At 43.6% G+C, this 16260-nt stretch overlaps 1 protein-coding gene across 13 annotated transcripts in view; it reads left to right on the top strand.

The window, feature by feature from the left end:
- The window catches only part of Erc2 (ELKS/RAB6-interacting/CAST family member 2), a 907844-nt gene that overhangs the window by 556426 nt on the left and 335158 nt on the right, over window positions 1-16260 (top strand). For all 13 annotated transcript variants that reach the window (XR_003377058.1, XR_003377054.1, XR_003377057.1 and 10 more), the window contains one exon: window positions 1609-1769. Coding sequence is in view for 2 of the 13 variants with exons in the window: in XM_026779811.1 (XP_026635612.1) it covers window positions 1609-1769 (161 nt within the window). In the remaining 11 variants the exon portion in view is untranslated. The remainder of the gene's footprint in view (window positions 1-1608; window positions 1770-16260) is intronic.

Raw genomic sequence — 16260 nt, 5'->3', positions numbered from 1 at the left:
AGGCAGTTGTGAACTGCCTGAAGGTAGGGTTGCATCTCCTGGGGCTGGAGTTATAGGCAGTTGTGAACTGCCTGAAGTGGGGTGCTGGAAACTGAACTGGGGTCCTCGCCAAGAGCAGTTAGTTCATGTTCTTAACCACTGAGCCATCCTTTCTGCCTGTGGCATCTTTTTGAAATACTGCTATGTAATAATAAGTCTATAAAGGAATTAGACTCCTTCCGATATGCTACTTTTCAGAAGGGCTTCTAGTCACTTAATGGTCTTTATGAAAAACTAAAAAACTTAATTGATTTTTAACTTTTATGCATCTGTAGAGTAATACTAGTTACAGTTAAACATATATGATTCTGTGAGTTTTGTAGGTTATCTTTTATATTCTGTGCTTTTAATTTTTTTTTTTTTAGTTTTAGCTTTGATTTACAAGCTCATGAAGCCTCCTCTTTCTATCAGGGCAAGATGGAGGGTCTTCTGAACCTTAAAAGCATGTAATTTACCTTGGACATGAACTTCAGTGCTTATTCTGAATGTAGTCCATGTAAAACTGCAGGAATTATGTAGCAAGTCTTTATGAATTGGGACCTTACATGTCATTGACACATTGTGAAGGATTTTCTGTTGACTTTAGTGATGGATGATTCCATTGCTGCCAAGTTCAGCTGGAAGGAGAGTCTTAGAAATCCACACATCAACTCTGGAATCTAGAAACTTCCTAGACCATGATTTTTGAATCAGCAGGGTGGATGCAGCCTGCGCCTGTACAGGGAATGACGTTTTACCAGCTTGCTTCATGAAAGTCTCTGGAACATGACCGTAAACACCTGCCCTCCTTGTTGTGTGTTGGCTTTAAAAGCCCCCGATGGTTTGGAGGAGGGTAAGGCCTTGTCTCATAGATCCTTGGTCCAATTTTTGGGAGACCTGGCTGAAAATCCTAGATATTTGATAGTCTAGCTTATTTCTACAGTGTATTAGCACCCTATAAAAGTTACATGTCATTTAGTTCAAGTTTAGAACCCTCTCAAGCTTCAGGGGCAAGCCAAATTGAACCTTTTGTGGCTGGAATTCTGTTTACCTTTGGCCAAAGCCTGCTTCCTGATTGTATGTCAGGGAAGCGAGGTGAGCAAGGCTCCCGAGGCTCTGTGGATGTCAATTACCTCTAACCAAACAAAGTTTTGATAGGTTAAAACATGAATGAATCTGAAACACTTGATTAACTTTCTGTCAAAGCACTGTGGGGCCTCCATACAAAAGTGTATAGTTCCAGCCAAAGTGTGTTTGAGTCTTACATTCCTCTAGCTGGAAGAGGTACCTGAGATTATTAACCATAGGTTGGAATTTGGGTCAAGCAACCCCCTTCTGATAGATACGTTAAACAGTTTCTATAAAGATCATTGGCCAGTCCAATTAAATAGACCTTGAAGAGTTTGGGAGACTTCATGAGTTTGAAAGCGTCGTTTTCCATCAGTGACAGACGACAAATGAGCCCCATTTGTGTGGAGTTGTAGACGGCCATTGTCTCTCTGTGTTTTTTGTCAGAGCACAGGGTCACAAGATATCCCTTGAGTATGACCAAAGGAGAGCTCACAATGTGCACCTCCCTGTGCCTTTCAGATAGAGGAGCTGATGAACGCACTGGAGAAGACAAGACAGGAGCTGGATGCCACCAAAGCGCGCCTTGCCTCGACCCAGCAGTCTCTGGCCGAAAAGGAAGCACACCTGGCCAACCTCCGCCTAGAGAGGAGGAAACAGCTGGAGGAGATCCTGGAGATGAAGTGAGTTGCCATCTTTGCTCCTCTGGTCTTTGTTGCCTCCCTTTGAGGGTAGGGAAAGAGGGAGGGCTGGACACGTGGAGAAGGAGCTCAGAGAAAATTAGTAACTTTTGAGGTGTTGCTTGTTTTTTTCAATTACAGCTTTGGTGTCTCATTGTGCACATTTTTTTCAATATCCATTACTTTAAACATATATAGCCAGCTTCTGAATATGTATGTCTGTGTTTTATGGATGGCACTGGCATTCACAGATCTGTTTGTCACCAGGGTTTGAGGTGGCAGACAGACTGAGGCCTTGTTCAGCCCAGCAGTAGTCTGAGTGCTGCCTGCAGTCAGCGGGAACGTCCTTGAGGAACTAGGACGCTGCCACTTGTTATCCTCACTCCTGTTTAGTGCCTGGCTAGCCCTGACTTTCAGTGCCAAGGACACAGGACTCAGATTTAGCAGATTGATAAAAGACAGGTTGGACTCTCTTCCAACAGGCACACCGTGGTTCAGGTGGAGGGACAGGTAAGTAGCAGGAGACTGTATTGCTTTCATTGCTCCTGTGAATACAGTGGGGCTGGTTGCTGGGAAGCAGTTTTTCCTGTAGCCCCATAACTCACCCACCTATATATACCCAGCTCCTGTTTCACTTTCCCAATGAAAGATCACCATGGAGGACGATTGGAAGGAGAATTATTAAATGATTTGAATAATAGTTGCAATGTATTTGTTCCTAAAGAACTAGTCAAGAAATTACACTTCTATAAATGGTTAAATGAAACAATCGTAAGATATAATTTAAATCCTACTTCCTCCCACAATTGTGGCATCTTAAGCCAGTAACACAGACTTTGAAATTGGTGGCTAGGTATGGAAGAGTGACCTCATGGTGACCCCGCAAGTCTTACACATGGTTAACATTAAACCGAGAAAGCTTAGATCATGGAAAATATGGAATGAAATATTTTTTTGAAGGGTTTAATAATGAGAAGAAAACTTTTATGTCTCTTCAAGTACCTCAGTTTCTCCAAGACCAAAGAACAAGTAAGTTTTTTTTTCACATATAAACTCATATAAAATAGTATTTTGTCTAATAAAAGATGATATAATAAAAACAGATATTATTGTACACCATTTAGAAGCCAGGGAACTGAGACTCCAAGAGATTCAAATAATTTGCTTACAGCCACCTGGCCAGGATTAGCGCAAAGCCTGCCATTTCAGGCCCCCTTTCTGCTCCTTCCTTCTCCCGTGGAGCTTTGTGCGCATGGTACCAGGTCTGGAACGTCTGTCTGCCTGAGCCGCTGCAGAAACCCTGCTGCCATTCCCAGAGCTGGGCATGTGGCTGGTGCTCACTGACTGTTGGGCAAACGAGTAGATGAGATGGTGAAGCTACGCACGTGTGTCAAACACATCTCACTTCTGTCCCCTTTGTGTGCTGTTGCGTGTGCAGGTGGCCTCATTGTTCTCCATGGCTCCCCATATTATACAACATGCTGTTATAAGAGCCCCTTCATTCTTGTTTATAAAAAGAGTGTGTACTTGCATAAGGAAAAGGAGCAATAATGGACTATTCTGGATTAGGAATGATCAGATCTTGGGTACAATCCTAGTACTTCCACCTGGTAACTGTGGAAGGGAACTACCCTTAACCTTGTTGGCTTCCCCCACCCCAAGATTCCTCCTCTACAGTGTGAGCAGAGAGAGAAAATGATATGTGTCTATAAAGTCTTGTCAACTAGTGGACACAATGTCATATGTCTAAGGTGCTTTTTGAGGAGTACCATTTATCTAAAATTGGATTTATTTTTCTAAAACATACAAGCCATTTCCATGTGTATGTTTTCCTACTTAATTTCATGATTTCAGATAACACCTAGCTAAGGCCTCTTTGGAGAACTGCCACACTATTTCTGAAGTGTTTAATCTGCTGCCACTGCAGAATAAATACAGAATTCTTCTGTTAATTCTGTTGGCCAAAGAAACAAAGTCCTGCTTCATTAAACCCAATGTGAACCCAGTTCATTATTTAACTCACCCAGCTTACCATCTTCTGGATGCCTCACTTGGGATTAAGGAGACAGGTATGGGACAAGCATCTGAACTAACCGATACATCGCTACGTGGTACTGACTGAGCCCTGTGTGAGCTGCTGAAACAATCAGATGTGCACTACTATGTCTGGTGCTTGCTAATCAAGCTATAGGAAAGCTTGGATATTCATTCAGCTGGAACTCATCTTTAAGCAGATCTGCTAACCCCTGGTAGGAAGAGAGTCACCATGCCATACCAGAGGGAAGATGGGTGGGGCCCCGAGTCAAGACAAAGGCATTATTTTCTTGTGACATGATTGTCAAAGTTTTCTCTTCATTAGCATGGAGGGAGTAATGCCTGCCCGGCCTGCTTTATAGAAGTGTGTTAAGGTCAGGGTAGAAATGAAGTACTGGACTGAGATTCATGTAAAATAGCATGTGTGAAAGTACTTTGAAACCTAACGTGGGCTTTTAAGACTGAGAGGTGTGTCTGTTAAATTCATCGCAAAAATCAAGTGGTATGAAGTTTTAGAAGTGGAAGCCAGCTGGATGCAAGCTCCCAACTGGTCTAAGGAGACTCCTGTATGCGTAATTGCCGATGAAGGATTCCCCAGGCCATGGGAAGCATCATTCTTCTTAGAGACCATGACTTCATAAGGTAGCAGGCCATGTTCTGTGGCAGTGCAGGAGCTCATGTGTCCTCACAATGAATTGGAATGTTTTTCCACGCACTCTGCCCACTTGTCTTGTTTTCGTTGTTATTATTATGTGTTCCTTACCCAAAATTGACCCGAGCAGCATCAGCCATAGAAGAGATAACCTTTTATGTATTTGCTATATGATATTTGAATATAATATTGCTCATTTGAGAGAGAGAGAGAGAGAGAGAGAGAGAGAGAGAGAGAGAGAGAGAGAGAGAATACACAGAGAAGCAACACGAAACATCTATCATCCGTGGCTTTATAATACAGTCACTGAGAACAGTTTGCTTGTCCTATTACAAAAGACTCTGGTCCTACTTTGCTAGCCACTTACTTTTGGCTGTTTCAGGTTTTGTTGAAGTGTGTATGTACGTGTGATGTGTGTGGATCCCCTGAGTTGTGAGCCTTCTGACCTGAGTGTTGATAAATGAACTCTGGAAAAGTACGAAGGAAGCCCTCTTAATGGCTGAGTCATCTCTTCAGTTCCCAGTTATTTCATTTTTAAGTGGAGTTTGTGTGTGTGGTGTGATATCATCTTGAGACCCGTGTCACACTGAGTTGTGTTTTCTCCTGCCATTGTTCTTCAGTGGGCAGAGAGTGTTCTTTTGATTTAGATCTAGATCAGGATTAGAAAGAGAAAGTGCCTGGTTCTTCTGGCTGGAAGTTAACCACATGCTGTAACTTTGCACTTGGGTTTCCTTTGAAAACTTCATATGGGGAACCAATAAGCATTTGTGGAACCAAAGGGTGAACTAGTTTTAAAAAAAATCATAGTTTTTCACTGATCCTCTACAGCAAGGTAGGTGCTAACCTAGTAGAAATAGAAAATCCCCCTTACCTTGTCAAGCTTACACTTTTAGTAAAAGGAGTGACAGAAATGAATGAAGTGTTTTATTATGTAACCTTTAGAGAGGTTTGACACATCACTTATAAAGCCATTTCCAAATGGAAGCGCCTTCCGGGTTGGGATACAGAGAGAGAAGAAACAATGTTACATGCCTTCCCACTTTCCTCACCAGTGCAGGAAGTGAAGATAAATTCATTAGGAGGGAGATCCCCTGAATTTACATGAAGAAATCGTGTTCTTTCCCCAACACTCTCTTAGTTTGATTCTTATTGGTTTGTACCCAAACTGCTGGCCATCGTTCTGATAGCTGTGTATTTCCGTCTAAGAAGACAGTATTTACCTTTCCCTCTGTGTGAGACTATTGCTCTACTTTATAAATATCCAAAAGCTTTTGCTAAGACATTTTATGATGTTTAATTTTTGTTACATTTGCTCCTACTTAAGAAAGACTTTTATTAAAAGACTATTAAGAACTTTCTAAGTTTGGCTTTAAGCACCGCGCAATTACCTTACATTCCAGTAACCAAGCTCGGTCATTTAATTTTCGGCAGGTGAATTTTATATCTGTAGCTAAAAGGAATGAGGACCGTGAGACCCTGACCTGCTTGTGCATTTTCTCAGACAGGCTGACCTGTCGTAGTAATTTCCCAGGCAGACAGGCAGCTGATACTTTTCATTTATTATAAAATGCTAAGTCACTTCAAGTGCTTTAATAACTACTTGCCAGTCCCATAATTTAAGGTATGTCTTTTAGATTTTTGCTGGCGATTTCCCATACCTGTGTAAAAGTTTTATGTAAACCTCAGCGTTTTAACTCATCTGATGATTTTTGTGGAGTCCATCCTCATTTCCTGGGTTTGGTTAGATTTCAGACGTCTCCTCCAGATAGTTTTCAAGCCTTTGTATACAGTGAGTTGTTTTAGTGCATTCCCGTGGGCTATGGCACCCTCTCAAGCTACGACATCATCTTGTTGGCCCCTTTGATCTGGGATCCTTTCTGAGAGAGCCACTCATTAGGTAAGTGCCCTTCAAAGCAGAGGCAACGTACAGAATATGATAAAATCAATTTCTTCTTTACCTCATGCCATCATGAGAAAAGACAAATCACATTTCTTCAGGGAGGAATTCTAAGTGCCTGGCAATTTGCACAGGATAAATGGAGTCTGGGAGAGGAGTTCTAAAGGCAGCCATTACTTCAAATTGATAAACTTGGTTGTAAGGGGGCTTTACTATTTCCCAGAGGCGTCTCGGGGATTGAATGGGATCCTCATTCATGAGAAGTAATCTCAAGCTTGTAAGTGTGCATTATTTTGTCATTAATTCATTAGTGACCGCAACTTAGGATGCGGTCATCATATCTTCAAATTTTAATTTTATTCAATAAAGAATTTTCTTTTAAATTGCAATGTAGCTTTTTCTCTAAAAATACATTATTGATAAAACTGCAAAGTCCAGTTTAAAATATATTAGTATTATGGCCACATGTCTAGAATGTCCTAGAATGTCTGCCCAGGTTTGAAAGGCATTTGTGTTAGATGGGACTTTTGGGAAGCTGTTGTAGCTACATAGTTACACGTGGAGATTAAAGATGGTAAGCACGGAAGGAGGGAATAGATGTTATGGAGGATGGCTTGTTCAGCGTGGATTTTGATTTGTGCTACAGGCAATGGCATTAGTACAGTTAGTTGTCATTCACAAGTTCTGCTTCCCACTCTTAATTCTGAAATTGGTAGCTTAATGCCCATAGCAGAAGACAAAACATTTGCTGCATATAAAACTTATAGTGGAGAAATAAAATTTAACTGTAAAGAAAATAACCTTACAAGAGTGGAATGTTCTAGTTAGCTTCCAACACAAGGAACAGAAAACTCGTACAAGTAGCAACTTCTGTCTTGAAGCTTTGCCACTCGAAGCATTTGGCCACCACCTTATGGTGCTGAAATTCTGGCCTCATTTCCAAGTGTCCAAGCCATGTTCCAGCCAGCAGAAGGGAGGGAAATGAAAGGAACCTACCTGGCCTCGAAGTTAGGCCTATCTGCCACCGACATCTGAGTCAGTTAACAGCTCATTCGAGAAAGAGTTGCTGAGCATCTGCTTTGTATAAGGGCCGCTCTGAGTGCTGGGCACTCTTCTAGGTGCTATTTTAAGGTATAGAAAATACTCCTGACAAAGGTTCTATTCATAGACCCAATACTGTACATGCTCTGGTGTGGGAAGGAGTGGCTCACTAGCCAATTTTAAGTCACACGGTCACACATGTAACCTACACAAGCAGGAAGATGCAGCCTTTATGTGGCTAGATCTATGAACAGCTAACACCGTGCAAGGCAAATCAACAAGTACAGGAAAGCAGTACTGGGAGGACTTGGAATTCTTTACAGAATAGGAAAAAAATAGACCAGCTGGTAAGCCGCCATACCACATTGCACGTTCACATCAAATAGATTATTCCTAATCCATACTGTTTCTATCTGTCCGTGTGTCTCTGCCTGCCTGCCTGCCTGTCTGTCTGTCTGTCTGTCTGTCTGTCTGTCTGTCTCTCTCTCTCTCTCTCTCTCTCTCTGTGTATGTGTGTGTGTGTTGTCTGTTGAGGGACACAATGTGATTTCAAAGTCTCCTTCAAGTACAATCCATATATTCATAAAATGACCTGGAAAATGGATCAATCTTTTTTTTTCCTGTGATAAATGCAGTTCAGAATGCATTTATCTAAAGAGTTCCCCCATAACACTCTTTAGATATGAAATAAATGAAATGATGATCAATAATCAATATAGAGGAAAACTTTGAAATGGATTAAATTGTATACCATAGAGAATCAAGACCTTCCTTAATTCCCACAAAGAGGCATGTGCTATTTGATTAAAATGCCTTCAGAGACTCAAACAAATCCAGGCAGAAATACTGTTCTGTGCTTCAGGCTGTGAGGTTAAACCTAGCAAGATATATTTATGTGATGTTATTGACATGTCACATGAATCACTGCTGTCCCCTGCCAGGTAGTCGGTGTGATGGTTTCTGGCCTACTGTTACAAACATGGAGGATTTGGGATCAGAACTCAAGTACAAGCATACTCAGTACTATGCGTAGGATGTTAGCTACTGTATGCACAGTTCTCTAGCCTATGGATGCAGGGACCAGTGTCCATTAAATGGGGAGCAGTGGGGCGATATGACAGGAGAGCAGGGCAACAGGGTGGGATGATGGGAATGAGGGGGACGGGAAGGGAGAGAATGAAGGGAACCTTGAAAGTCAGCTCCTTATCTTAAAACAAAATAAGGGGCACCCTGTCTTTTGGCTGGAAACACGAAGTAGATATATAGTTTTAATAGTGAAAAGTGTCAATCAAAAGGGCCATTGGCCTGGTGGTTTTTAATGGAAATACAAACATTTTCTGAGTTAGAGGAGTGTAGGCTTTCAGCTTAAATAATCATAATCAGCAGTTAAATAATCCACATGCTTGGGAAATGTGGAACTTAAGTAATTCCAAGCACTGTACCTCATGTTATCTCTATCCTTACAACAGTCTGTGGGGCTTAGGAAAGGTCACCCTTTAAAAAGAAGGAGACTTATGGGGGTCTTTCAGCCTCTTCTAAAAAGGCAGAGCAACGAGGGACATGTGGCATTTTCTTCCAGTTAAGAGCAGCATCGTATTGGCAGGAGTCTGAGTGGTTTAGTTGAAAACTTATAGGAGATGCTGCCAGCTATAACCCCACAAGGTAAACACAGGACAGGGGCATCACACAGAAGCAGAGGGACCAGAAGCACTGCTGCCATGGACTTGGATACCAGGGCCAGCCCCAGCACTCTGCTGCATCTCCCCACCTGTGAGCTGGGCTTTGGACTCAGATGATCTCATTGAGATGCTGTGATTCTCTGACACCGTTGCTTTCCATCTGGTTTCATTTTACTTCTTTGGAATGTTTGACAATGTCTGGAGACAGTTTTGGCTGTCAGGTGAAAGGAAGCTTTTGCTGGCATAGACCATCTACTTGTAGGTAGAGACCAGGAATTTGTTCAGCAAGGCTTGGGATAGTCCCCAACTCAAGACACTCATGATACTGAGCCCAAGAGACCCACGAGCAGCCTCTTGGCTTAAAGACTGGTATTTCATAACGTAGGGAAAGGGAAAACTTTCCAGGGTCTGATCTCTGATTCAGTTTGATATACAGTGGATATAAATGCCACAGGGCATTTGTTCTACCCAGGATCATGATCAGGCCCAGACGGTGTGGTGGTGTGGAAGCTTGGGTAGATGAATTTGACCTCCTGATTCTGGCTTGCCATCTTAGTATTGTAGAATAGCTCACCATGTTACCCAGCCAAGCCTTCAGAGACTGAACTCCCTATGTTGTCTGCAGCCTGGATGGGGTCTAGAAGACCTGCCTATTAATGCCTGCTATTCTATAGATTGCACAGTCTTTTCTAGCTTCAGGATTCTATGATTCTATTGTTCTTTAATCTGTGCCTGTCTTTGGCCTTCCATTTCTCCAACTGTGGGGTAAGGTAAGGAACTGGATAATTCTCAAGACGTAGGCCAACTCTATGATTGCTACAGCACCTTCCTCACCCACGTTTCTTCCTCTCTTTCACTTGATATCTCTGAGATATCCTTTTGGTCCCTTCCGAAGTAATCTTTTTAGCCATGTTTGCTTAGAAGAGAAGAAAACTGAGAACACTGAGGCTAGAATGCAGGTCAGTGGATGATCTGAGGGTACCCAAAGGAGAGACTGCTGCCCACATGGATGCCCCTGACCAGATACTGGGAAAGCCACAGCCCTAAGTGTGTAGCGAGAGAGTGGGCATCAGCGTCTATGTCCTTACTAGAAAGAGGTATCACAGTAGGCTTCAGGCCTGTGAAGATGTTTGTAGAGGAGAACAGCTGGAGGAGGAGGCTTTAAAAGCTCTTGGTCCCCGCTAAGCATTCAACACCATGCTGAAGAGGATGATGTGATACCATGATGTACCATGACTCTCCTGGGTATGCGACTGACTCAGCAAGTCTCCTGCTCTTCTTTCCCACTCAGTCTTCTCCTCCTCATCCTCCTCTTCTTCATATTCTTTGCTTTATTTCCCCCTACCTTTTCCCTCGTCTTTTCTTCTCTTTCCAAGTGCTTTTCTGGGTCCCCCCACAGTTCAACAGATTTTCTAAATTTCTCCAACATAATACTTGTCTTGTGAGACTCAGGTTTTGACTGTTGGGCCGGGCAGGCAGCAGACCAAACATGTGGAAAGAGAAGGACTGGATGGGAGGATTGCTAGGAGCAGAGAATAGCTGAACCTGACACTTTTGTGTCTGCAAAATGTATTTGCCGTTCTGTTCCCCGGAATAAAGAGAAAGCCAAGCCTTCAATCAAGTCCAGCCCAAGTCTCTTGTTTATGACAGAGTTTGGGAACCAGCAGATTATATAAATTGAACTGAAGCATTTGGCGTGATCTTCAGGCTAAACCAATATTCTTACAATTTTAATTCCAACCTGGAGGAGGATCAGGCCCACTGTTCTTAGGTCACATGCTTCACATGCTCGAGCGACTTGGAGAGTGTGCACAGCGATGCCAGCACAGAGCTGTGATAACAGTTAAATTGCTTTCCTTCTGTTCAGTTTTCAAACTGCATTCTGTGTCCCATTCTCCAAGCCTTGAGTTCGGAACTGTTTTCTTGGTTATGCCTCTGAGAAGTTTTCTTGGAAAAGAAAAATAAAAAGTTCCCATAGACACTTGTGGAAGGCCCCCATGAGCTGATGCTGTGTCTGAAAGTCACCAATGGCGGTGCTTGCTCTCCAGGTGTTTCTACCTGTTTTTCTTCTAGAAGCCAGCCCTGTGTGGAGTTGTACTTGACTCCCTTGCTACTGGGATCTAGGCATACCAAGAAGCACTGGCCTTGGGAGGGTGAGAAGAGAAAGCTTTGCTTGCCCCTTGCTTCGAGGCACATCCCTGGCAGCAGGATTTCCCTCTCTGGCTGCAGGTCCTTTCACCAGCATGCATCCGTGCTTCTAGATGTGGGGGGTTGGCGGTTGACACACAGCTTCCTTTGCGCCTCAGCCTGCCCATGGCAATGGCTGCCTACTGTTGCTAGTTTCTCAATGCTCCAGCATCTCTGTCTTCAGTTTTACTGACACTATCTACTTCTCCTTCACTGATGTCTGCTCACTGGAGACATGGTGAGTTCTGTTTCCTCTAGGATCCAAAGGGACACAGTGCAGAACGCTGTGCTATCACGGTCAAGTATGTGAAATCTGTTAGAATGATTTTGAAAGAGTTATATTTTGAGCTGGCTAGTAGTGGCACATTCCTTTAATCCCAGCAGAGGCAGAGATAGGTGGATCTCTATGAGTTTGAGGCTAGCCTGGTCTACAGAGCAAGTTTCAAAACAGCTAGGCTACCCGGAAAAACACTGTCTCAAAAAAACAAAACAAAACAAGGTTTATATTTCTCATATTAAATAATTTGGAGAAGACAAACAGATTGCTTAGTGCTCAAGTCAGAACTTTAAAACAAAAAATTATTGTTTCCTAAGATGAATAGTTTCAAATTATCCTTCTGCATGAATGAGTGCTGCAGCCCCTGCCTGGGAAAAGTCTTCATCTGAGGTTCTGAGTGTCATCTTCTGTCATCAGTAGTGAAAGGGGGCACCTGCTCTGCAGTGTCCAGGGCAAATCCTCCTTTGTTTTGTCACCCTACGGGAATTGTTTGTCTGAAAGGGAGAAGTTCTTGAGGTGGAATGAAAGAGAACATTCTAGAGGTGTGGTGTTCTTCCAGTGAAGCTGAGGGCATGCTTGGTTCCCAGGAAAGCATTTGGTGTCAGTTCATGCAACGTAGGCCACTGCACAGCAGCACAGGCTAAGCTTTCGTCAGTGGCTCTGTCATTGTGAAGCCACTGGCTTATCCATGCAGGTACTCACACAGGGCAGTCAGTTATTTCTTTAGAGACTAAACAAATATTTATTGAATATCTGGTCAACAGTTTAATGTCTAATCGAAGAATAATACAAATTGCCTCATGGATAAACTTGCACCAGAGGAGAAGTCTGTAGGGTTGTAAGAATATCCTGCAGACGCACCTTTGTGTGATGTGTTAAGTAAACAGAAAAGCAGGTGGGGAGACAGAGCTAATCGAGGGCAGTGGATGTGTTTCAAGATAAGAGTGTTTGCCTTTGCAAAGGCCTAGTGGCATAAGGGACTCTCTGGTCCCATTATCCCAAGAGCCTGGTTAGGTCATGGCTGATCCCAGCAGGAGACTCTTGTCACCCTCCCCGTTACCTACATGCTGTCTTTCTGCAGCAACCATTTCCTCACAGCCCTTAGCTGCCCCTTACAGGCTCACATTCGCTGAGAAGGCCTTTTGTTACGGTGAAATCAACTGTCTGTTTGGGAAGTTGAATCTCTCAAATGCGTAGAACTCAAAGAGAGTTCCTGCTAAGTCAGACATTGATAAGTCTCACACTGCCCTTCTGTGTGCCCAAGCCCCTGAGTAAGGCAGAGCTCTTGGCCTGGTATTGATAAGATGGAAGTTGCCTTCTGCCAGAGGGAGAAGACACCTCTGTGGGATGGAGGTGAGTGTTTCTGTGTGAAACATCTCTTTCCTAATTGGTGGCCCAATGGGCTTGAATGAATTGGCGCTAAATCTTTTCTCTAATGTCAGTTACACCTAAAATCAAAATGAGCTCCTATATGGCCTCTGTCTGACTTTAGCAATTGTTTTATTGCCAACCCCCACCCCATGGCTAGATTATTTTGAAGTAAATACCAGACATTATATCATTTTAGTCATAAATACTTGAGTATGAATGTTATTTTTTCAGATAAACATCTGTACAACAAATTACAAATGCTTTCATGTGGAGAAAAATTCTAACGAAGGCCTTTCTCCATAATGTTAGAATTATTATGTGACCGAATGTACAAATCATCTACCGTTTTAAGATGTTCCAGAGTAACAAAAAGGAGCATTTGATATCTCCTGTGAAAGAGCTGATGATTTATACCACAGGATTCATTCCTTAGCCTGTGACTCTGTTCTCCCTGGGCTTATACTTAAACAGTGTTCTCGGGATTGACATATAGCAACCTCTTCCTATATCAAGTGATGGTTCTGTGCATGCCTGTGGAAGGGAAGGCCTTTTATTGATACTTGATTTATATTTTATTTTGTTTTATTTTTGCTCCTTGATTAAGTGTTAATAACAGAATTTTGAAAAGTTTGTATGATGTGGGATTTTCCTCTGTATGTTGTGAATACCTTTGGTTAATAAAGAAATTGTCTTGGCCTGTGATAGGGCAAAAGAATAGAGCTAGGTGGGGAAAACTAAACTGAATGCTGGGAGAAGGAAGGCGGAGTTTAGGGAGAAGTCATGTAGCCCTGCCAGAGCCAGATGGAACATTGCCCAGTAAGCCACAGCCACATGACAATACACAGATTACTTGAAATGGGTTAAATTATGATATGAGAGTTAGCTAATAAGAACCTAGAGCTATTGGCCAAACAGTATTGCAAGTAATACAATTTCTGTGTGGTTATTTTGAGTCTGAGCTGCCCAGTGGCCAAAACCATCAAGCAGTCTTGTTAAAACATGTGTACATTAAATACGTGGTTGGTACCATTCTTTACACTCAAGGATTAATAAAGAGAATGATCATCAATGTAGAGAATGAGATCAAGATTGTACCCATACAATACTGATATTAAGCTTTTGAATCAAGCAAGATCTGAATGTACCTACTCAGCGTCTTGCTTTGTTTCTTATCAACGATCACAGAGACATCACATTAGCTAGGAAGTCATTCATCAGTTGTGGAGCAGTGACTAGGACCCAGTGACATCACGTTAACTATTCCTAGCAAAGACTAGGAACCTCCTACTACACTAGATGTTGATGCAGAGGGATGTTATTTTTGCTTGTTGGGAGTATACACTAGTCTTGATTATTGTAGGTCCAACCTTGGTAACATTTCAATGACTTGAGGGGTCATGGAGTGTTTTCATATCCATATAACCCATAGGTAGGTGTGGTTTATTTTAGCTGATCCAGACTTGGTGTCAGGGCAGAGAGCAGAGGGGGGTCAGCTTTCAAATCCGATTACTGTAGAGGAGAATGGCTCCTGAAAGTATTACAGATGGGTCAAGAACTTGGAATCATTGTACTCAGTGCTGCAGTAGAAGTTAAAGAGAAGGAGCTAGAGAGATGCCTCAGGGGTTAGAGCAGTGGCTACTCTCCCAGAAGACCCAGGTCTGATTCCCAGCACCCACATAGTAGCTCATAAGTATCTGTAACTCTAGCTCCATGGGATCTGATATCTTCTGGCCTCTGAGGACACCAGCCACCCATGTGGTATACAGACATACTTGCAGGCAAAATACTCATACATGTGTAAATAGATAAGTAGAAATATAAAAAAGAAGTTGAAGAGAGATGGTATCCCAAGAAGATGCCCCCACTCTGCTCCTTGATGCCTGCAGCTGGTGGGAGACCTGGCCCCTAGGCTTTAAGAGCAGAAGAGCTGCTCCTGCCCACCAGCTGCAGCACACAGGAGAACAGGCCCTACACCTTGCTTTGGCAGCACAGCAGAGGTAACCCTGTTGATGAGCTGGCCCCCACGGAGTGAGCTTGAAATAACTGCCTCCCTATTGTCTGTCATACAGCAGCATGGGAGAGGAGGGGGAAGTGGCCCCCACCCCTCACTCTTCACCACTTGTGGTAGCCAAGAGCTGACCCTCCCCATTCCTAGCTGCTGCCCTCCGGAAAGTGGGCCCTGCTTCTTGCCTAGGCTGCACAGTAGAGCTGACCCTGTTGGTGGATGTGCCGTGGGTGAGCTGGCCCTGAGGGTGTGGGAGTGGGATAGATGGCCACGCCCCCCACACCTGCCATGTAGTGGTAAGGATGAGGGAAAGATGCCCTCGTTCCCGCTACCTGTGGTAGGTGGGTGGATGAGGGAGTGACCCTCCTCATTCCTAGCTGCTGCACTCAGGAAAGTGGGCCCTGTACCTCACCTGGGCAGTGCAGGAGAGCCGAGACTATTGACAGAAGTGCATGTGAACTGCCTGGACAGTGTGAGCTTGGGAGATCTGGTCCCAACCTCCCTTGCCTGCCATATGGTGGTGCCTCCAACCCTCACTGCCTGTGGCAGGTGGGAGAGCTGGCCCTTCCCCTCACCAACTGGAGCACTGGGGAGAGTGGCCCCTGTACCTGGCCTGGGCAACACAAACAAGCTGGCCCTGCTGGTGTAGATGTGGAAGAGCCAACCCTGAGGGCATAAAGCAGGAGAACCAGTTGCTTACTGCCCCAAGGGGTAAACTAGTCAGGGCAATGCTAGAGAGCCCCTGAAGGTGAGGACAGGGTCGGGGGAGAGACCTGGCCAGAACTAGGGTTGGCTCACTCCAACATCCACCCCATCTTTGAGCTGCTGGAACTCACAGCAGGTGCTGCAGACTCAAAGTTGTAGGATCTCCAAGACACAGGGCAACAGCAGGGTATTCAGGAAGAGTCCCAGTGAGGGCCCAGTATTGGTGTAGCAGAAACCAGAGGCCTTGAACCAGACCAATGGCTCTTGGCAATGAACACTTACAAATAAAGATACATGGATAAAAGGGGTTATTGTGTGACTCACTGTGTCACGCTGCAGCTTCCATGATGAAATTTTTCTTTTATTTCTCTTAAATTTTATTTCATTCTGGAGGAGGGTTTGCAAGGGCAGAGGGTAGATACAAAGGGATGGGGAGATGAATGGGATCAAGATGCAGGATGTGAAAGAATGAAATACCCAAAGAAGAAATTAAAAGAAAGTTTAAAAAAAAACTGTAGGTTTTTTTTTCTTTTTCTTTTTTAACTCTTTGCTCTTGTGGGGCCTGCCACTCAGCTCCAGACACTTATTCCTACTTATGAATGCCCAGCCTTAGCTTGGCATATTTCTAGCCAGCTTTTTTTTTTAT

The sequence above is a fragment of the Microtus ochrogaster genome, chromosome 6 (assembly GCF_000317375.1).
Source record: "Microtus ochrogaster isolate Prairie Vole_2 chromosome 6, MicOch1.0, whole genome shotgun sequence".
NCBI classification, from domain to species: Eukaryota; Metazoa; Chordata; class Mammalia; order Rodentia; family Cricetidae; genus Microtus; species Microtus ochrogaster.
Note: the sequence above shows the minus strand (reverse complement) of the source record. Positions and strands in the feature narration are given on the sequence as shown.